Source organism: Nanorana parkeri, unplaced genomic scaffold (genome assembly GCF_000935625.1).
Source record: "Nanorana parkeri isolate BGI_ZX_2015 unplaced genomic scaffold, ASM93562v1 scaffold310, whole genome shotgun sequence".
In the NCBI taxonomy this organism is placed as follows: Eukaryota; Metazoa; Chordata; class Amphibia; order Anura; family Dicroglossidae; genus Nanorana; species Nanorana parkeri.
The window spans coordinates 985,268-1,007,324 of record NW_017306578.1 but is presented as its reverse complement, the minus strand read 5'-3'; the positions used below and the strand labels follow the sequence as shown (position 1 = coordinate 1,007,324).

General features: G+C 40.0%; 1 protein-coding gene across 1 annotated transcript in view; it reads left to right on the top strand.

Annotated features, from left to right (window-relative positions):
* The window catches only part of DNAH6 (dynein axonemal heavy chain 6), a 206,105-nt gene that overhangs the window by 13,766 nt on the left and 170,282 nt on the right, over positions 1–22,057 (top strand). The window contains exons 3-9 of the mRNA XM_018557925.1: positions 1,499–1,758; positions 5,226–5,493; positions 9,545–9,679; positions 14,325–14,448; positions 16,070–16,205; positions 18,184–18,376; positions 21,416–21,538. Of these exons, the coding sequence (XP_018413427.1) occupies positions 1,499–1,758; positions 5,226–5,493; positions 9,545–9,679; positions 14,325–14,448; positions 16,070–16,205; positions 18,184–18,376; positions 21,416–21,538 (1,239 nt within the window). The remainder of the gene's footprint in view (positions 1–1,498; positions 1,759–5,225; positions 5,494–9,544; positions 9,680–14,324; positions 14,449–16,069; positions 16,206–18,183; positions 18,377–21,415; positions 21,539–22,057) is intronic.

Here is a 22,057-nt window from a genome sequence, read left to right as displayed (position 1 = left end):
ATAATCGGCAGGTGTATGGGCACCTTAAATGCAGTGGTTGGCCAATCTGACAGCATGCAGATTAGTACCAGTGAAAAAACTGTGGGGGGAATTTATCAAAACTGGAGCAGACAGAATTTGGTGCATTTGCTCATAGTAACCATTAAGCTTCTTTCTTCAGTTTGTTCAGTTAAGCTTTGAAAATGAAAGAGAGAAGCTGATTGGTTGCCATGCACAGCTGCTCCAGATTCTGTCTGCTCCAGTTTCTTTTTTCCAGTAATTTATAACTGTGTGTTGTCTGTGAAAGCCTGTGTGTTTGAGCACAAAGTGTACTGACTGGAGGTGTCAGGAACAAGATGAATGGTGGCAGCTTGGATTATATTATTGCATGCGTGTTGTTTATGGTCGTTTCATATGTCTGGATTGGGGAATTTTGGGTTCTCATTAGGGATGCACCGATACCGGTTTTGTATCAAGTACGAGTATTTAGTATTTTGCTTTCGGTACTCGCCGATACAGAGTACTGATACCGGTGCTTCCGCTGGCATGGAGTTGGCTTCCCAAGCAATCAGGAAGCCGGACGGCAGGTAATGACATGGTGCCCGGCTTCCTGATTGCCCGGGAAGCCGGCTCCATGTTGTTTGGCCGGCATGATTGCAATTGGCCCAGAAACTGACTTCCCAGCCAATCAGCATGAAGCAGGCTTGCTCTTGCAATCAGGAAGCCAGGAGGCGGGTCATTACTCGCCGCCCAGCTTCCTGATCGCACGGGAAGCTGGCTTCATGTTCCCCTGCAGCACGAACGGTCAGAGGAAATGTCCCTCTGACCGGAAGATCTGGTATTGGGGAAGGTATTGGAGCATTTTGGCGAGTACGAGTACTCGCCCAAATACTGGGTATGGGTGCATTCCTAGGTCTCATGATAATTTTCTAGCATTCTGGTAAATTTTTTAAGATGCATGATAGACGGCAATACCTTGTGCATTGACTTACCTCCCTCATCCCTGTGCCCACTAGACATGTGCACTGCCAAAAAATTCGGTGTGAAAGTCAATTCGAATTCGGACGAAATTCGGTAGCGGTAGTTCGAACGTTCGTTTCGTTTTCTGTTCCTATTAGTTTCTTATTCGTTTCTTATTCGTTTCGTTCGTTCGTTTGCAGCAAAATGACATTTGAGGAGGGAAAAATATTTTTCTCCTTCTCTAATATCACTTTGCTCCAACGAACGAAACGAATACGAAACGAATAAGAACAGAAAACGAAACGAACGTTCGAACTACCGCTACCGAATTTCAGAAATGGAAATTCGGATTCGTTTGCATTCGTTATGTCTGTAATTCGGAATTCGGATACATCCGAATTTCCGAAAATTCGTCGCACATATCTAGTGCCCACAGTACCCCTGTCTGCGACAATAGTATTGGCTGCTTGCTTTCGCTTGCTACTATGTACCGATTTCTTTGCTTGGATTTCCATCAATATATGTTCTTACATATTTGTTTTCTCTCATTACTCTTTAGTTACAGCTTGACTTCAGCAGAACAGTGTCTCCTACACCTCCAAAGCAGCCAAGGACATCTGCTTCAAGACCTGGGTCATATAAACGAATACCTTCTCCACCATCTACAGTGTTTGATACTGCAGAAGATGTCATCAGGGCTAATGTTAAAGATCCTCTGCAGATCATCAATATACTGTTAGAAAATAAAAAATTAGGCTTCCTTTACATGACTCCTGCTGTGCCTAAGTCGTCAATTGAAAATGATCCATATAATCTAAGGTATGCCATTAAAAGCTAACTAAACCAAGCATCTGAAGAATGTCCCGAATGGCAATATAAATCTCTTAAAGTGGAACTCTAGGTAGCAGGTTTGCTGTTTTCATTGTATTCTGACAGTGATGCATGTTTACCGACCCCTGGAAGAGATCAGGTGGCTTTATAGCTGCCAAAATTGCTTCTAGTGTAAAGCCCACAGTTCTCTGAATGGCAGCATTTTCCAATGAGTGACTGCCTGTACTCAGTGTGCAGAGGGGAAGCTGCTAAACCCGCAGCTGGTGTATCACAGCTATCACTGTATGTAGCGTGAACTACTACAGCGATTTTCAGAAACCCTGGGAGCCCTCCAGATATCTGATATGCAAACTTTAAGCGAGCCAGGCTGGACCCATGCAAGTTTGCAAAACATTTACTTCCTGGAGTTCCACTTTAACTACCTTGGGCTCTCAGCAACAATATCAACTCAAGGTGGGATTCAGTAGTCACACAACTACAATATATGTTTGATCTGTGTGTTGTATGTATGACTAGTGTTGCTAGTAGGGATGTCCAGATACCAGTTCAGATACCAGTGCGGATACTTGGCATTTTCATGAGAACTACCAGGGTTGCAGAGTTTGCAGCTGGGACCTGGCTCTGGCGTTCCACCGCTGTCCTGAAATCATTAGTCTGTATTGTTTTAGAAAAACTGTCACATGACAATAAACAAAAATGTATCAGTACTTGTGTCTGTGAGTACTTGGGCAAGTATCAGTACTTGCACAAATTGTATCAGTGCATCACTTATATACAGAGTATACATATTTATTTAAAAAAAAAACCCATTAAAACAGGGATGCACAAATCCCAGGAGCTTCGTATGCTCTTTAAAATGACAACTGCCTCCTAGCTTAAAATTTTCTCTAAAAAATTTATTTCTATTTATAAAAAAACGAAATGCAATAAAATGGGGATGTACAGATCCCAGGAGCTCTGTGTGCTCCTTAACAATGACAGATGCCTCTTAACTTTTTTCTAATATTAACTGAGGCTATGCATCTCATATTCTATGCCCCGTTGGGGCGGCACATATACTGTATATAAACCATTAGTTTAAAATGTATATAGTTTTATAAAAAAAAAGGAAATTGGCACAAAGCCAATATAGTTTCCTATTCTCCTTTACAATATTCTTTCACCGCCCACCCCTTCCCCATGATACTTATGGTACTTTTGTAGTTTAGTTTGACAATCCTAAGCAACAGCATTTTATTATAGATTGGGACAGGTTTAGAAGCTCCCATGATGGGTGTTACATGTAAAAGATGGGATGATAGAAAAATGCAGAGAGGAACAAATCCAAATATACATGATGACGTTTCCCTATACTACCCAAAACTAAAATAACATTTTGGGCTTTTACATTTGGAAAAAGTCCTTTATAGATCAAGGAAATCTTTGATCCAAGTCTCTTCCCTTTATTCTTCTGCTCATGTGGGTTTCTGTCATTCGCCTTTACTCCGTCATTCGTTTTCTTCCTGCTAGTTCTGATTTTTCTTTGCCTCCCTTTACTCGCTTTTCTTCTGTACCTTTTGTTTTATGATTTTGGTTCCACATTCAAGGCGTTTATCTTCTCTGGAAGCTCACATTAGATAGCATATAAGCCAGTTCCAAATAATTTATTGTTTATATCTTGGAACAGATAAGAAGTCATCTATGTAGGTCTGCCCACACAATCTGTATAGGGTATTTTACTATAAATTGTATTTTGACGTTATCAGTGTGTGCATTATATATGGGTATTTTCAGTTCATGCCTCTGTATCTCTTCTTAAGTGTTAATAAAAGGACATTAAAAGAGTGCCAGGAATTAGCTATGATGTCAGTAAAAAGATTGAAAGTATATTTTAGCAGCACAAAAGAATTATTTTGTTCCCAGTGCTATAGCAACCCAAGGGAGTTTGTTGGAAGACGGAATGCTAAAAAAATGTTTTTTTTACGGTAATTGTCTTGATTTCAGTCAAACGTTAAAAAAAATGGCATTTAAAGGATATGTATGAACTACAAATCACAATAGCAAATCTAATGGAATACCAAATACATGCAAGCATTCAAAAGTGATAAAGTCAGATCAAAATGACTTTAAAGTTAAACTTCACCCTTGTCTTTAAAAATGACAAAAGGGCACCTTTAGAAATATTTAGTAATGGCAATAACATTTTGAATTTCGTCCATCTCCTAATGAACCGGCCAAAAATCTCACAGTGGGTGCCGCTGTCAGCACTCTTCAGGCCAGCCTCCCTCAATCAGTTTCTTGAAGGGGCTGGTTGGAAATTTCTCAGCCGAATGGAGTCAGCAGCCACTTAGCTTCAGGCTCTGTTCTGGTATTCTGACAGCCGGCTGCCACTATCAGAATACAATGCAAACAGTGTGGGACTCCTCGGTCAACTCTCATAAGTGTTGATGGAGGAATCTGTTATATTTTCTTTATTGAGCCCGCAGGTTGAACGAAAAAAATATATGCGTTTATAACCAGCTTTACAGATAATTTCAGGCTTTTTATTTTTTGCATATTTTTTTTTTTATTTTCTGCCTCATTCTTTGCACAGTGGCCATTTACACTAAGGCCAGATGAATCCATCTCCCTTTCCTTCCCGGAACCCTGAGAGCCCATTCCCACCAGATGCGTTGGGGCTCCACTGGCCTTTTATTCGAATGCAGCCCCAACACAAGACAAGGCAATTTGCTTTGTCACGGATGGGTGGTAGGTGCTGAGAAAAGTACTGCATGCTGTACTTTTTTCAGTGCAGAGGGGTACCACACTGTGCCAATAGAACTTAATGAAATGTCACTTGTAGCATTTCAATAAAGTTCTAAAAAAAAAAGAAAGGTAAACAGTGCGATGTGACGTGATCACTGCATCAGCACTAGGTCAGGCAACGCACACCAGCAGCTGTACGATGTAGAGCAGCGGGTGGTGTGACCCGGCCCCTAGTCTGTCTCCTGGAACACGTGATAGTGCACGTCTTCTCAGCAGAAAATAGAAAATATGCCTTTACGTCAGATCTCATGACATTTTGGAGTTTACAGATGAGATTTTCCAGGAAGGCACTGGTGATGAAGCTTTCCCAGAATACATTGTGAGACAAAGGCTACATCACCAGTGATTCACTTAACCAGGAAGTGGAAAAACAGTAATTGTAAGTAAGGAGCAAAACATTTTCAAGTAATAAATACAAGATGATTTTCTATTAGCTTACAGAGCTGATGTGATTTTGAGTAGAAGGTCCACCTGAAAGTAAATACTAGATTCATAATTTAAACCGTGTTTATTGAAAATATTTGTTTACTTTTGCATGAAGCATTTGTGACTACCAAGTTTGCAGATCCATGAAAACTCAAAAGCCATTTAATAAGAGTTTAGGGCAAATGTGATATGACCTATTTTTTTATTTTTTTTCCTTTACTGTGATTCTTTTATTTTCTATGTAGAATTGTAAACCATGACAACATCAACAAATATGACTATTACACCATAAGTGATCGGGGAGCCACCCATAACTGTAATGGAGAAGTTCTATTCCTTGAGCTGGATCGATGGAAGCAAGAATATCTTTACCACAGAGCATTGAAGCAGATCCCTACCTTTGCCCTCTTCCGTAAATGGAAAACTTTTACAGTATGGAGAAAAAATGTCCGTGCCAAGAAAATTAGTGAATGTCGCAAGGCCCTGCAGGAGAATCTGTTTATTGTTAATTCAGTAGGTTTCTCAAATCAGTTTAAGCTGAGCTCCAGATATTCAAGAAACACCAATGAATGCAGTTATGTGCTGTATCTATTAAAAAAACGTAAATACCTGAATTTTACCTGATTTTGAATCCCCTTTACAGAAGCAACCAGACTGGTATATGGAAGGGCAGCATTAGAGACCAAACAGATGTGCTACATGCACATGAGCTGTCAAGGAACCTACTATTAGGAGGATAGAGCTGAGAGATAGCCTCATTAGATTGTTGCTGCTCATTCATTGTCTATTCATATGCTTGGCTCCAATGAAATATATCAAAGAGGCACTTGATCATTTGAGAACACAAAAAAACCCACAAATGTTTGATGAGCTGACTTGCACTGGTAAGGCTGCTCACGTGGAACAAGGTTCCCCAGTCCCAGAAAAGTTACTCAAAGCATATCCATATACCACAAGCGCCATATTGATAGTGAAAGAGTCCAAAATTATTTAATTATCCATAAAATGAGCAGGGATGGGACCTAGCTGTGTTTAACAGCAAAGAGAAGTCAGATCACCTGACTGGCGGTATTGTTTAGTTGCTTTGTAAATCTCAGCACCGGATGAAAAGAAATACAAATTATTTGACAGGTAAAACAGCTTTTATGTATGTATTTCAATGGTGTTATTGGCTGTTTGCCTGGAGTTCAGCTTTAATAATCTTATCCACTTATATACTGTATGTGGCTAGCTACAATAACCTCAATACATTTAGATCTGGTCTGTGTTTTAGAGTGTGCTAATCTCTCTCTCTCTCTATGATATATGACATTTTATATATTTTATTGGTATTAAAGTTATGCAAAATAAGTAGAAATCACAGTACAGCAGTGCAAGAAAACAGAGCAGGTATTTTTGTTTTACATTTCCAAAAATTCCTTTATTAAAAGATGAATCAATATTTACAAGCATAAAAGTAACGACAAGACTTCAGAAAGTATAATGCAAGATTGGGAGAAACAACACGAGCAAACATCAACCAAATCAAATAGTTGTATTTTAAATGAGCACCAAACAGAAAATATATTTGGCTAAAAACATTCTCATAACAAATCAGAGAACGAGCTCCCAGGGAGCAGCTCTGAGAGAGCAACCTAATGGAGAGCTCTAGACAGAAGTAAAGCAAAATAAAGTGGCAGATCCAAAGAGGACTACTGTCCGAAACCAAAATGAATGTGTAGCAGAGTAGAAAAGAGATATAGAAAAGGGTGTAAGAAAGAAAGAACAAAAAGAGTAAGAAATCCAAGGACAGGCCCCTCACCCTGCGAAGAACAGGAAGACCCACAAATTGGCCAGAGTAACCAATGATGAGGGGGGCATAGTGGGTCGCGAGGAAGCCCTCTGAGACAAAATCTGAGAGTATTGGTCCGAGTAGCGGAAATAGATCCAGGCGTGGAGTTAAACTTCTCCTCCGTATTTTTTAGAGACACATGTAAGATCCTACACAGTGTAGATATAATTAACTCTCGATATCCACATCTGAACCGTAGGAGGATAGGGACTTGTGGTGGTATACAAGCCCTGTCGGCATTGACCAAATGTATTGTGAGGGAAGATTTGTACTTCGTAAGGGACCTGATATGCATCTGAAGGAGACACACCTCCAGCTTGTCTCTTACGTCCACCATAGTTAATTGAGCAACAATTGCATGAACAGAGTCCCAGAACGGCTTGAGCTTTGGGCAGGACTAAAATATATTCAGGATGGTGACAGGGGCAGAATCGCATCTCCAGCACTGCGATGGAATGGAGGTATTCATTTTATAAAGCAGCCATGGAAACCTGTACCACCTCACAAAGATCTTGTAACCAGTTTCTTGATAGCTACTAGCCAAAGAAAACTTATGAGCTAAGGAAAAAATATTATCACACTGTTCTGGGGTGAATGTCTTACCAAGATCCTGTTCACATTTCCGCAAAAACGAGGGACATGAGTCAGGAGCGGAGGAGGATAGAAACTTTTAGATTGTGGAGACAGCATGGCAAGCGGGGGCAACACTTCTACACATATCTTTAAAGGTGGAACAAGGACTATCCAGTTTCAGAGGTTCATTGCACAGAGGACATGACGAAGCTGAAAGGCACTCCAGGAATCCAAAGGAGGATCAACGAGTGATTGAATATCAGAGCAAGAGAGCGATTAAGCAGTATTTCAGAAGTCTAGCAAGCGAAATTTGTCCACATCAAGAAGGCAAAGAAGACGACTGTTCTCCGACCCAGGGGCAAAATCTGGATCCCCTTAAACAGGGGTAAGTGGTGACGGAAAAAGAGACAGAGCGGGATGTTTCATGCCCTCCCGCGATTCCAGAACAGTCGCCTGGACTAAAGGATGGACCTAAACCATACAAGGGAGAGGGAAAGACAGCCAAGGGAGACCTTCAATAGCAAAAGCATACGCTTCCCATTCCATAGCAACCGTCAGTTTCACATCCATATAGAGAAGCACTAATCCAAAAGTCTAGCAAGATGAGCCGCCTTGTAGTACAAAAGAATATCCGGCAAACCTACTCCACCACTAGCTTTAGGAAGGGAAAGGGGGTGTCTGTTCAACCGTGAAGGGTGATTCGCCCACAAAAACAAGATACATTCCATATTTACCATCCAGAAAAAGTGAGAAGGAAGGTAAATAGGAATAGCCTGAAGAAGATACAGGAACCGGGTCAATTTTTAAAGCAGTACAGCGCCCAAACCAAGTAAGCGTGAGGGCCCCCCAGGATTGAAGATCCAACTTCAATTTACATAAGAGAGGGAGATTGTTTGCTGCGTATTAATCTAATGGATCCGGGGAACAGAGCAGGTATGACAAAATATCAAGAGATTTTCTAGTAAAAGTGAAAATACCGTAGACATGTGACATTACCAAGAGCAGGTTATAGTCCCTGCCATGGAAAAATAAATTGTTCCTGTCACCACTCCAGCCTACCCTCGAACATCGATAAGTCTTTTGGGAATGATGCGGAGACGGTTGGCAGAGTGACACAAACATGTTGAATTGTCTAACGCATGACCAGGATCATCTACACAGGAGCCCAAGGAGGGCCGCACTCAGCAGTCATAGCAAATATAGAAATGGATATGGCTCAACCCAATGAGATAGGAATGAATCTTAAAAAAGCTCCGGCTGTGGAATGTCCCTTGTCATCCTCACTTCTAATGGAAATCAATGGACTTGTATTGGACGTGAGGACGTCAGCGGCACTTATACTGCTGGATCCCGGGTAAAAAGAGACTGTGGGGACCGGTCTAGCAACCAGGTGGGACCGAGGATCAGCTCAGTATATCTTTTTTTTATTTTAGACCCTAGACCAAAACAAGCACTTAGACCTTGCAATGCAGGGGAAGCCCCACTGCAAGGGTTAATTTTTTTAATGCCCGGAGTTCTTCTTTAATGGGAGTAGACACATTATGGGAAAGAAAATTGGGTCAGACATGGCCCTTGGTGCGGAATAGATAGTTTCCATCCTCAGTATAAATAGAAAATAAGCCCAGTAGGGTTTAGGCAAGAAGGAGAGGGACAGACAGGAGAGGTGAGGGTAGGGAGAGAAGATGTGGTTTGCCGTAAACCGGGCCGGGCCCCCGATCCTGCCATCCAAGCGGCACAGTCAGAGCAAGAGCATTTTCCTTTACTTCAGTGTTTTTTATAAATATAACGCACCATTGTTTAAATCCCCCCTGCACACTGCACATTCAAATAAAAATAGAGTACAGATCCATGACAGCCTGGGCTCAAAGGAAGTGGGTTGAATGGTACTGTCATACTGGCATAACAGCACCTGATTAAAGGTAAGTATTGCAACAAAAGCTTTGTTTAACCTTAATAATACTGGTCTCAAACTATTAATTTCCCTCCCTCCATGTAATAGCTATAAATAGAGGAAGACCTATTTGTAGCCTGGGTGACAACTAGGCTCCCTGCACAGTTCCATTGGAGTCAGTGTAGCCACATGGAAAAGCAAGTGCATTATTCGCAGGAATATGAGCTGAATCACTATGTTAAAATGCATATTTTGTTATTTCCTTACAGTTTTTGCGGCCTGCCCTCCTCAATATCCAAGAAATGTGCTATCGAATTAGTGACATGGGCCTGTGTCGTATTGAGAAAGGTTATACATATACATTGAAAGAATTTGCAGACAACCAGTTTAAACAGCTTCAAGAGGTATAGTACAATTTATATAACATTCCGTAAGAGACAGGCACTTGATAGAAGAGTTTGTATGCGTAATCATTAATGAGCTGCTTTAAACTTAATTGGTTAGTCAGTGTCAACCATCCTTGTGATCAGTACACATTCTTGGCTAGTTATATTGCAGAGTTGATAATGCATGATTGCTATTACACTGATCCAGGTAAAACTGCCTTAAACTTCAAAGGGTGGATGTTTGTGCAGGCACAATCTCTAAAGGGTGTGCTGTTGGCAGAGAGTTGAAGAGAACTCCATAAGTATATAAAATCTGCTCAGCTCAGCCAAGCTTACAAGTGACTGCAATGGATGAGGAGTAGAGTGGAATGGGATCTGGTGCTCTGCTGTCAGCAGGGAAGCAATATTGATTTGGAAAGGTTTCTAATCTGCTGATCAACTATTCCTCTGACGGTGAACTGACAGCTATCTCGAAGGCTATTCACAGACATGAGATCTTTGCAATTTTTTTCTCCTGTCTCTGGGTACTTTAAAGGTGGCCATACAGTGTGCGATTTTCATAAAACATTTCTGGCATAAACCCCCATTCGTTTATACCTAGACTTCCCCCATCAGGCAATTTGATTTCGGAAATTGTTCGTTAGCCATACTAAGCAATCAATTTTTAATGAACTACAGAAATCATTTCCTTTTGTGCATGTGCTGTGTTCTTGCAGAGATTTTTGATGAATGAAAACCCCACAGATGCATTGATTTTCGTTCGGTCAAAAAAATAGTTTAGAACCTGACTGAACAAGAAATTTCGATCACAATATCAAAAACTTAAAGGAGAACAATGGGCAGAATGAAATGCACTTATTCCCACTGCAGATCTTACACGCCGGCACTGTAGCTTGAGAACTGAGCGATTACAAACAGTCACCACTCCCCGCAGGGGTTCCCTCTTCCCCTTCCTTTATTCCTCCAGTGCTCATTGGAGGGACAAATAGGGGAGGAGGCGGGCACAGCTGGCGGGGACAGGCACAGCTAGAGAGAGGCAGAGCCAGCTGTCAATCAGGCAGCGGGGTGGATCCCTACAATATTGTCAGGATTGTTCCCAGCTGTCAGAATACCTGAAATATGCCTGCAGCTGGCAGGACCGTTTAGCTGACGTTTTTCCGACATGTTTCTTCGTCAAAAGTTCATCTAGTAGTAAACCAGTTTTTTGAGATCCTGAACCCTGACTCACACCCACCACCTGCTGGCGATAAAAAGATAAGGCCTCATTCACACTGCTTAGAGTCTGACCATACAGATCCGTGCGGCGTGCACGGCCGTATCGGCCTGTTCCCGGGAAGGACAAGTGACGCGTGTGATTGTGCGCTGCATCCTGTTCTTCCCCATGGGAGGACGCCGCCGTACGTCGCCTTACGCTCACCCGAACTGCACATCCATCCTGTCTGCGTACAGGTACAAACACCCACACTGATGTGCAGCTCGGTTGAGCATACGGCCGCGTCCTCCCATAGAGAAGAGCAGGCTGCTGTGTACAATCACACGCAGCACCTGTCCTTACCGGGAACGGCCCGATACGGCCGTGCACGCCACACGTATCTGTACGGGCTGACTCTAAGCAGTGTGAATGAGGCCTAAATATGAAACATTTATATGTGATATTTCATATTCACATGACTAAACAGAAATACAAATCTATTTTTCTCCTGAACAAATTATATAAATAATAGAAATAACTGATATAAATAAAGAAGATATATAAAAATAAACACTATTTGTTCTCTTTAAACAAAGAGATGACTACTGGGTTGTCATGCTTTTAGATTCTCACAATAAAAGGGGAATTTTTGAACATCTGCAAATGAAGATCGAACAAAACTGGGCAGCCAGCTACAGCCAGCTAAGTCCTGCATTTGATTATACCCTTTTCTACTTTCCACTGCATCATTGCTCCACCCTTAGTCATTGGAGGGAAAAACAGCAGCAGCTTTAGTGACAGCAGTTTAACCAACATGGTGGCATTTTGTTTCCAGCCGTCACGCTGTAACTAGGAATCCTACTTTCTCAATAGGCATTGCCTTGAAAAAAAAAATGATTTCCTCACACTTGCTCTGTTCCTTATTTTGTTTTTATAATGTTTTTTCCTTGTGCATGAATAAAGAGCCTTCCCAAATTATTTGTGTAAATATTCAGATTTATGTAGATTTTTCCAGTGAATCATTAAAGGGATTTTAACGCCAAAAGGTTTTTAAGCTATTTCAATGCTGACTAAATCACTTACAATGGATGCTGTTCCTTGATGCTTAAACGTTTTAGTTTCCTGCAGCATCAGCTGGTCCCCAGAGCATGGCCCTGATATTCTGCTTTAGGGGGCTCCTTTCCATTGCAGGGTCCTGTGGAGACACCCTTGTGTGCGCTAGTAAGCTGTGCGTATCTCCACAAACACACAGGCACAGCAAGACAAGGCACTTTTTCCTCCTCCTCCTTCCTCCCTACTCCCTTCTCCAAGATAGTAGATGGACAGTTGTGGTACCATGTGATCTTGTACTGTACAGGAAGTTCAGAGAAGCTGAGCTGATAGACTTAGAACTGTTCTGAAATATGATAACTGTCAGTGCTTGGGCAAAAATTTTAAGAAATACTTTGCTGGACAAACAGGATTTTTGTTTCCTCTGGATTCATTATTGAAAAAAGGTTGAGAGTTTAATTCTACTTTAAATTACACTGATGTCAGTACACATCCTGGCTCAACAAAGATTACTGTAATCCTCCACATTTATAGCAGTGATATGTGAAGGTCTCTGGAACTCCTCTAGTCATGAATAATAATGGTCACAACCAAAGCTTAGCTTACAGAATAAGAACATGGGGGTACAGGCCCTTTGAAGCTTTAAGCTTCTTCAAGCTCCCTCTTTCTAAACTGCATTTTTTTTTTGCTGATAGAAGCACAGATACACATCACCCAAAAGTGACAGTAAATTCTACCATAACATGAATACCACAATATCAGTGAAGCCATGTTATCTGTCAACAAAACATAGTATGCACCCTGAAAAATGTATTCCTCTGTTAAAACAAAGTATATGGAAAGCAGGGATGAACAAATCCTGGTCATCAGGTTACCATGGTGACAAAAAACTCTCTGGCGACTAGGTATTTGCTAGGTACTTGCTTTATTTATACAGTTTCATTAACTGCAGTTCCACCAGCTGCTACTAGATGGCATTCATCAATCTGTCCCAAGTGTTTCTTCTTCACTGTGTCTTAGTTGTGTGATGGAGCTTCAGAGTCAGCTGTGAGAGTGAGAGAACATTTGGGTCAGTACTGTAAGATTGAGAGAACATATGACTCAGTAATGAGGGAGTACATATGGGTGAATACTGTGGTAGTGAGAGAACACATGGATCGGCACTGTAAGTGTTAGAGAACATACTGTATGTTTTCAGTACTTTGGGAGTAAGAGAACATATAGGTCAGCACTGTGGGAGTGGGAGAACATATGGATCAGTACTGTGAGAGTAAGAGAACATATGGGTCAGTACTGTGGGAGTGAGAGAACATATGGGTCAGTACTGTGGGATTTAGAGAACATATGTGTCAGTACTGTGGGAGTGAGAGAACATATGGGTCAATACTGTGTGAGTTACAGAATATAACATTAATAATACCCCATCATTGAAAGTTACTGAACTCAATAATTTGGAAAGTTGTCCACATACTTTGGCCATAGAATGTATCCAAGATCTTTGCATAGGAGCCTATTCACACCTATGGACATACAGCTTTGCATGTTCTTGACATGGTTTACTCTCTATATTTATGTGCATTTCTATTAATTTTCTATGCAATTTTTTATGAAAAATAAGGGAGAAACATTTATCAGATTACAGATATTTTTTATGGTGGAGATGCTCTAAAAATGCAGGTGTATGATACAGAATATTTTGTTCGTGTACTTATTTTAGTTGGCTACTTTTCGAAAATACCCTCATCAGTTGTGAACTAGGCACATATTAATCAATGGGATTTTTGCAAGCATTACAATGGATAGGTGTTAGCTGACCAAACTGTGTAGCTGTATATAGGATTTCAGGCACATGAGTTGCAAATACCAGCAAGCAAAACAAATGGCAAACGCACTCATCAATTTGTCACCAGCTTTACAGCGAGGTTCACATGGAAGGGCTTTACAAAGTACAGCAGCAAAAAGTTTCCCAGCACACTCACCAGCCAGCATGCAAAAAAACTTGTCTCACCGCTAAGGTTAAAAACAGAGGTCTTAGATACACGTCTTCTGCAGAAAATGTGAAATCCGCACCGCCTCACCAAGGCACCTCTATATAGTGCGGTCCTAACTCTAAACTATGAGAGTCTCCATCTTGGAGTACATTGGGCAAAAGATAAAATTGGGTGTGGGTTTGTCAGGAGGAAGCCCAACCTCCCTTAAAGGTACAGGGACACACAAGGGACCCCGCACATCACAACGGCATCTGAGACCCCCATGCGTCACTGCACCAAATCAGTCAAGCAAAACAAATGGCAAACGCACTCATCAATTTGTCACCCGCTTTACAGCGAGGTTCACATGGAAGGGCAAATACCAGCAAAACCAACAATACACATCTTGAATTTAGAAAAACTTGTATGATATATCTTTGTTATCCCTTAGGTTGCAAATCGATTGTATGAGTTCCGTGACCTTGCAAAGGAAGTGGTCAGGAGTGCTAGTCGCACAGCTTTGTTAAAAGCTGGATTTACACCGGATGACTACACCAATGATTCAGAGAATGCAGGTAAATTATGAATGCACATTCTGTATAAATGATGTGCAATATTCAATATTGATCATTATATTGTGTTCCCATTGAGAGTGATTTTATACATATTTTATAGCTTTGAAATACTTTAACAAGGAACACAGCTTTTGAATTTAGGTGTTAATATTAAAAAGTAAAATTGTTGTTAGCTTTTCATGTTAAACTAATGTGTATTTTAAGAAAACAATATTATTTACCCATAGTAAATATGTAAGTTCATATCCATTGAATGTATGCACATACAAAAATGCTTTCTTATTTATAGTGGACTTAAAGTGGACCTTCACCCTGAATATCTGATTGTTAAGGAGACTGGGGGTGGAAATTAGGGATGCACAGATACTTTTCGAGTACCAGTGCAGATACTTGACATTTTCATGAGAACTACCGGGGTTGCAGAGGTTGCAGCTGGGACCGGGCTCTGGTGCTCCTCCACTGTCCTGAAATCATTAGTCTGTATTGTTTTAGAAAAACTGTCACATGACAATAAACAAAAATATATCAGTACTCGTACTTGTAAGTACTCGGCAAGTACCAGTACTTGTACTCGCAAAACTGGTATCTGTGCATCACTTTGTGTACTGTGTGTACAGTATTTGTGCATAGCCCATGAAAAAGGTAAGAGAAGGGTAAAACATTGGGGGTGGAGAATTAAGTTCCTCTTTAAATACTAACATAATCCACAATACATTTTCTTTATGACAAACAATGGTAGTTAAAATTCACCATGGTTAGTGTTGTTAATGGCATGTTTCAATAACATTTACACATTTCTCCTGTTGTTGTTTTTTATTAATTTTTTTGCCTTTCATTACTATTCCTGACAGAGGTGAGAAGCATTTATTTTTTTCTTCTATGTGCAATATATCCTGAGATGTAGGTAGTAGTATAATTAGGTGCACAAAGCTGGTAACTGGTGGTAAGCTTGGCGGAGGAAAAAGGGGTTGGTGGCATATCCTTTGCCTTGCTTTAGATGACCCTAAGGGAAGTGTCAAGCTTAACTGCAGGCAAACCGCTAAATGCATAGATAACATAATTACATGGGAGCTATTTTATCTGCCAAAGGATTTGTATGTCTGTCCATCCAGTTCTAAGATTTACACTACCACACAGCACAGCCTTGTCTGGCAGGACAGGAGACCAGATTTTTATCTGCAGCAGTTTAGGAACACTTTCAGGTCTTTTCCTCCCCCAACTGGATGTTGAAAGAAGAAAGAACACAATGATGAGTTCATCTTTTGTCACTCTGCTTTCTCCTTTTATCTGCATGCACCTTATACTGCAGGAAAACTGACTGGACCTTTGTGCTACTTTTCTCTCCCCCAGTCTGAACTCTGCTGTACAGGGACTGTAAGAGGCTGATACCAAGTCATTTAAAAATACATCTAATGGTGTATTAACAAATACAGAACTGCATCAATTGTCAGTGTTTTAAATCTGCCTGGAGTTCAGCATTAAGTCAAATCTGCTTTATGTTATTATTAACTTTTTTTTCACTGTTTTAAGCATGTGTATGTGCGTGTGATTATGTGTGCAAGAAATAAACATGAGCACAATATTTTAACTATAAAAATGTGTTAATGTTTTGTTCCTAAAGGTATTTTAAATGGATCTCCAGTACAAGATATGTTGGGTCTGTCTCACTTTGAAGGTGACCCTTTTGGAGAATCTTCTGATAAAATGACATACACGGAACAGGCAAACAAGAGGTCTCACTGCAGAAGGCTAACATGGTCAGTTGACAAGCTAATGATAATAGTAGCAATATAGCAGATATAATGCTTTAAATGATCTAAATACTAGTAGTAAGGTAACATGAAGAAATGCATTTCAGTAAACAAAATGTGCAACAGAATATTTTTTAAACTTGTGTTTCACATGACGCTTTATTACTTAAAGTGATACTAAACTCAGGGGTTAAATCTTAAAAATGCATTCAAGTACCCTAACTATTAACAGAAATGTGCTTATTTGTGTATCACTCAGATGTAGGTCCTCAAATCGTCTCTAAATTGGTGCTGACACTGTCCTTCCTTCTGGAGGGTGGCTACTTTTGTCCCCATCGTCCCTGGTCACCGCCCCTAGCTCACTCCTGTGATGGACTTCAATCTGATTACAAATTAGTACCCTAAATGTGAGATTGTAGTCCAACATGGGAGTGATCTTGGAGTGGTGGCTCCTTTAAAAACACACACAGGGACCATGGAGAACAGAAGTAGCCACCCTCCAGGAGGAAGGACAGTGTCAGCACCAATTCAGAAATGATTTGAGGATCAACTGCCGAGTGATACACAAATAAGTTACATTTGTGTTATTAGGGTATTTGAATGCATTTTTAAGATTTAACTCCTGAGTTTATTGTCCCTGTAATGTTTTTTTAGTAGTAGTGACTTTGCTGGCACAGGCCATATGATGGTAAGGTAAAAAAAGGTACTAGTTTTCGTCTTTGACAGATGGACCTGTGGAAAGGACAGTTTTGTTTTTTAGAAAAAAGTACCTGCATGTTTTACTTCCATCACAAATCCCAAAATGAGGGGTTTATTCCTTGTTCAGTTATATTGGCTGGGTCAATGCAAATCATTCCATTATGCTGGGTCAGCTATCAATTATTATAGAACCATATGCTCTAAGCTGCAGACAAACTGTTTCAGGCCTGTTGGCCTTCTAAGTGCAGTGTATGGAAATCATTTGTTTTATAAAGTAGAGCCTGGGGAGCAATGAGACATTATAACCAAAAAGGCTACAGTATATCAGGGTGGGCTAAAAGGAACTGAAAATCCATGTACTAAGCAAGTATAAAGCACATTCTTAAAACAGAAGATCTCTGCAAGTCTCACTTTCCAAAATAAGGAGTTTATTCTTCATTTTAGGATAACCTGCCTGGGTATACTGTCTTTTTAATACATGAATTTAATACACCTGTATGAAGCTGGAATAAAATTATAACATTGAGATGTAGGTTGAGAACCAAACTGAAAACCTAATTATGCTGTGCACAAATAGAAAATGAGGTTTGCAACACCAATTGTCACATAAATAACAAAGAATAATGGCTCTAATAAGCGCTTGCAAAGTAAAAGTTACCAAAAATTATTTTGATGATGAATGTATATAATGTATATATTAACACTTTGAAACATCATTAGAGGACTAATCCAAATTTGTATTTGAGATGGAAACAGATGAATTAGTTCAATGGATTACAGTGTACGTTTGTTTTGTAAGTGATATGAGGGAATGTTATACGGTGTAGACCAGGGACCAGTGTTTGTTAAAACAAGGTTGAAAGGCCACTAGTGAAAGTTTCAAGCCTTTGATCAAAAGGGATAGAAATAATTCTGAAACCCACAAATGCTGATTGATATGTCAAGAAGAAATAGAGACACTCACAAGCTTGCAAATAAGAAGATACAGGGTGGATTATCCAAGGTGCATAGGTGTGTGTTGGAGGGCAATCAGGATGCTTGTTCAGGTTAAATGGGATTTTTTCTTATCCTTACAGTGGGTGACAAATATTGTCCTTTGAAGCATGCAGATTTAAAACATCTGTTCATGATAACTAATGTTAAAAGGTATGGAAATGTATATTATTGATAAAAGAGAGAATTTGCATGTTGCAAACTCATTCAAAAAATTCACTAAATACTATTCACACAATAAAAGTGCTTATCGTTGCTTTATTTATTTATGTATTTATTTTAATTCTCAAAGCTTTATTCGATTGACTGATTACCTGATAGTGAACACCATGCACATTCTGGCTGTTAACTCAGTGTCATCTTTGCTAAACTATCTGGTGGAAAAGATGAAATATACACCAACTCATGCAATGATAGAGACATGGAACAATAATCTCAAGCCAGTTGAAACAACAGACAAAAAGGTAATTTTAAAATTAAAAGTTGTGGGTATTGTGGTAGTTTGGGGAATATAGCCCAATGGTGAGCGCTAAGTGACCACTCCTGAAGCCGACTTGCACATAAACAGGACAGTGTTTATTCCTCTTCAACATAAATGAAACAGAACAGTTCATGCACTTCTTATAATAATCCGCTTTTCCTCAGCATATACAGTCCTCAGCACACCTCTGTGGGATACTTGCACTGCTCACCCCTCGTGAGCACTCACACTGCTCTCTCAGCAGTGTGTCCACCAGGTCCCTTGGGTCACCGACCTCTCCCAGCCTCCTCTGGCTGTTCCACGTGCGTCTACCACACACACCCGAGTCTGCTTGTGGCTGTTTGCCTCCCGCACACCCACACAGAACTGGCTTGGTCTGACCCTCGTGTGCCTCCAGCACAGACAACACCAACTCTCCCTTGAGCTCTGGTCTGGGCTCTTAATGAGGCTGCTCTCAGCCACCTGATCACTGGCAACACCTGACTTCAGGACTGGAGATTTCATCCCACCCAGAACACTAAGAAATCTCCAGAGTTCTAGATCCCAGTTACAATCTGGAAAAACCGGAAGAAACAAAAAGGCCAGCTTCTTCTGTGCAATTCTATTTATTTTCCGGAACCTCTCAGCCCCTCTGGCTAAGAGTCCTGGGTGACTGTGTTGCCAGCATACTCCGTGGCATTGCCACACAATTCCACAGTATATAAATGTAAAATTGGCTTTGTGGAGCCTGGCGATGGTGCAGTTTATGTCAGTGTCCTCCTCTTGCTACACACGTGGTCTGCAAGGGTAACGTTTTATCCCATGGATTTTATGGGTGTATCAACTATCACAATAAAACGCAAAGCGCAAGAAAATAAATCAAAGGAGACAGTATGAAACCTACTCCTTTGAATATACACTTAGTAGATATGAACACAGAGAGGCCAAGGTAACTAATCACAGTATTCATAGGACGTCTTGGGTTGACTATAGATGTGCCTCAAACTGGAGACAACTCTTTACAAGCTTCTTCAAAGCCAAACATACTTAGGCTTATTTTAAACCTACAGCTACAAACTGCTGATGGGGGAGAGAGGTTTTGGGGACCAGAAAGTTCATTTTTAATGGTCTTAATATTTTGCATGGCTAAGCCTTACCAACATTTGAAAAATAAATGAGTTTGACATACAGAAACTTCACAGTGATTGGTCTTCAAAATGAGCTTCTTTATTGTCACAAACTGTTACTTTTTGTGCAGTTCTCATTTAATTTGTATATTTGTAAGCATATTTGACTTCACAATGTGCTTATACTCAACTAACAATGGTGATAAAAGAAATGGTGAAGGTAAAAAGATCTTTGGTGTTCACATCATTTGTGGTAAAGCCTTCAATACCCACCCCCAGTTTATCAGATGAAAGCCCTTCTTTTATGGACAGTTACTAAAAGGATAAGTCAAAAAGCTTAAAATATGGATGTAGAAAGGGATGCGACATAACCATACAGTTTATCTGTGAAATTCATAAAGAGTCTCATTAGACATTAGAAATCTTTTGCAAAGTTTGTGGAGTTGGTGACAGATTCATGTATGTGCCAGTAAGGTGTAAATGAATTGTCTAAAGCTGGCTCCTTTGAGGGATGCCAGGCATAAGGGTGCCGATAGGGGCACCCACTGTTTTGGCCAGTTCAACAAAACACTCATTCGCAATTTGCATAGTATGGCCAGCTTAAGAAGAATTTTGTTGCAGAATCTTCTCAAAGGAATAACGCAATACTTACACGTGTGACACAATTTACTTCAAGATGGAATAGGTCTTATTTAACTCCACTTTCCTTATTAAAGATATGGCCGTATTTCTTATGAATTTGTCGCAGCCATAGTGACACAATGTAAAACTGTCTTACATAAGGACTACCTGAATTTGTTGCAGGTGATGGAACTTGCAATAGAACGGTAACAAGGCTTTACTAAATTAGGTGCATCCCTTTCTAATACCACCATCATGACTCCTGAAAAGCTGCACATTTTTTATTGAATCGCAGCCTATGTGTTTGAGTCCACATAGAAAAATTTTAAAGTCTGCCAAGTGTCAGTCTTTTTTCATTTTGTTTGTTCGAGGCACAGATATTACCAGTATAACTGTTTCTTTTCAATGAATTAACTATTTACCCTGGGAGAGCAGGAAAAACCCATGATTCTTTGCTCCTATTTTTTTATTCAAAGCTGAACTCTAGGCAGATAAAATAGACACAAATGTCCAGCTTTGTAATCATTCATACATCATTAATTGTATTTATTAAATGCAAGTGATGTAATTACCTGGACTTGACCTGGTGTCAGCACCTTGCAGCCCCTGTACAGCAGGGACTGGAGTGTGAAGTGAAGAAGCAGTGAAAGGAGCCAATCTGTTCATGTGCTGACAAGAAGCATGCTGATAGGAAGGGAAACCAGAGTGATAGAGAGGTGAGCTCAGTACTGTGATGCTTTTCATCTCATTGTGCAGTCACATGCTGGTGTAGATCCAGAATGACCTGGACTTAGAGAAAGATACTGGCTATTAGAATGAGGACAGCTATTAGCAGGCAAAATGTCTGGCTTGAAGGTGAATATTGCAGTGAAGGGTGGTTTTGTCATGTTATCGTTGAATGGGCTTTTCAATTATTACCGTACGTGTATTTTTTATTTGCTGGAGTTCTGCTTTCAAGCAGTGAATTAAAAGATAAAAGTAAATGCAACCTAAGCTGTTCCTGATTTCACCAGGAAGAGGTGAGAATGTTTCTTTAACCAACTACATATTGTAGTTTTAAGTAGTCTCTTTACAAATATGTCAGTGGCCCAAATGTCAGAAACCCTCCCTTTAGTACTAGACTACGATATTCAGTGATGGTAGCCAATTATTTTGTCCTGAACTTGCCAAGGCAATGTCTCTATCGCATTATACAAGCTTTAACAATGGTGACACTATCATGCGGCTGAAATCCTTGATTATGATATATTCTACTTAATGAAAAGGAGTGTGACATCATCATTCATTAGTAATGACAGTTTTCTCTGTTTAAAAAGGCTTCAGTGTTGTTCCCGCTGCCTGGTGCTACTGTGGAAGAAGAAATTGTGCCAATGTTCCTCACAGAGATCATTCTGGATACCCAGTTACTATGGTTTGAGCCTTCATTGGATGATTTCCAGGTTTGTCTCTTATTTTTTTAATACAAAATATTTTTTTCATATTAAAATCCCTATAATGTGGGAAAACTTTTGATTTGTAATTATTTTGATCTATAAAATAAAAGTGATCCATAGTACACATTTGTTTTGTTTTATTATATTGGTTTCAGTTGAAGTTTCAAGGATATAGCTACAAGTAGCCATGCATGATGTTTTCATTTTCTATTTTTCATGATATAAAACAGATACAACATTTTACAACATTTTACAACAACGGATTGTTATAGTGCCAACAGAATGAATCGTTAGCTCTTGCTAAAAGTCATTCTGTGATCCTTCCTCAACATATTTAGTTTTTGCACCACATATTTTTTTTATAGATGACTGCATACATCATGTAAGCCCCCATAGACTGTGAACTGCTCCTCAGGTTTTCTCTTTTATTGGTGTCCCATGGTTATCTATTTTTACATTATGTATCTATCTATCTATCTATCTATCTATCTATCTATCTATCTATCTATCTATGTATATATCTAT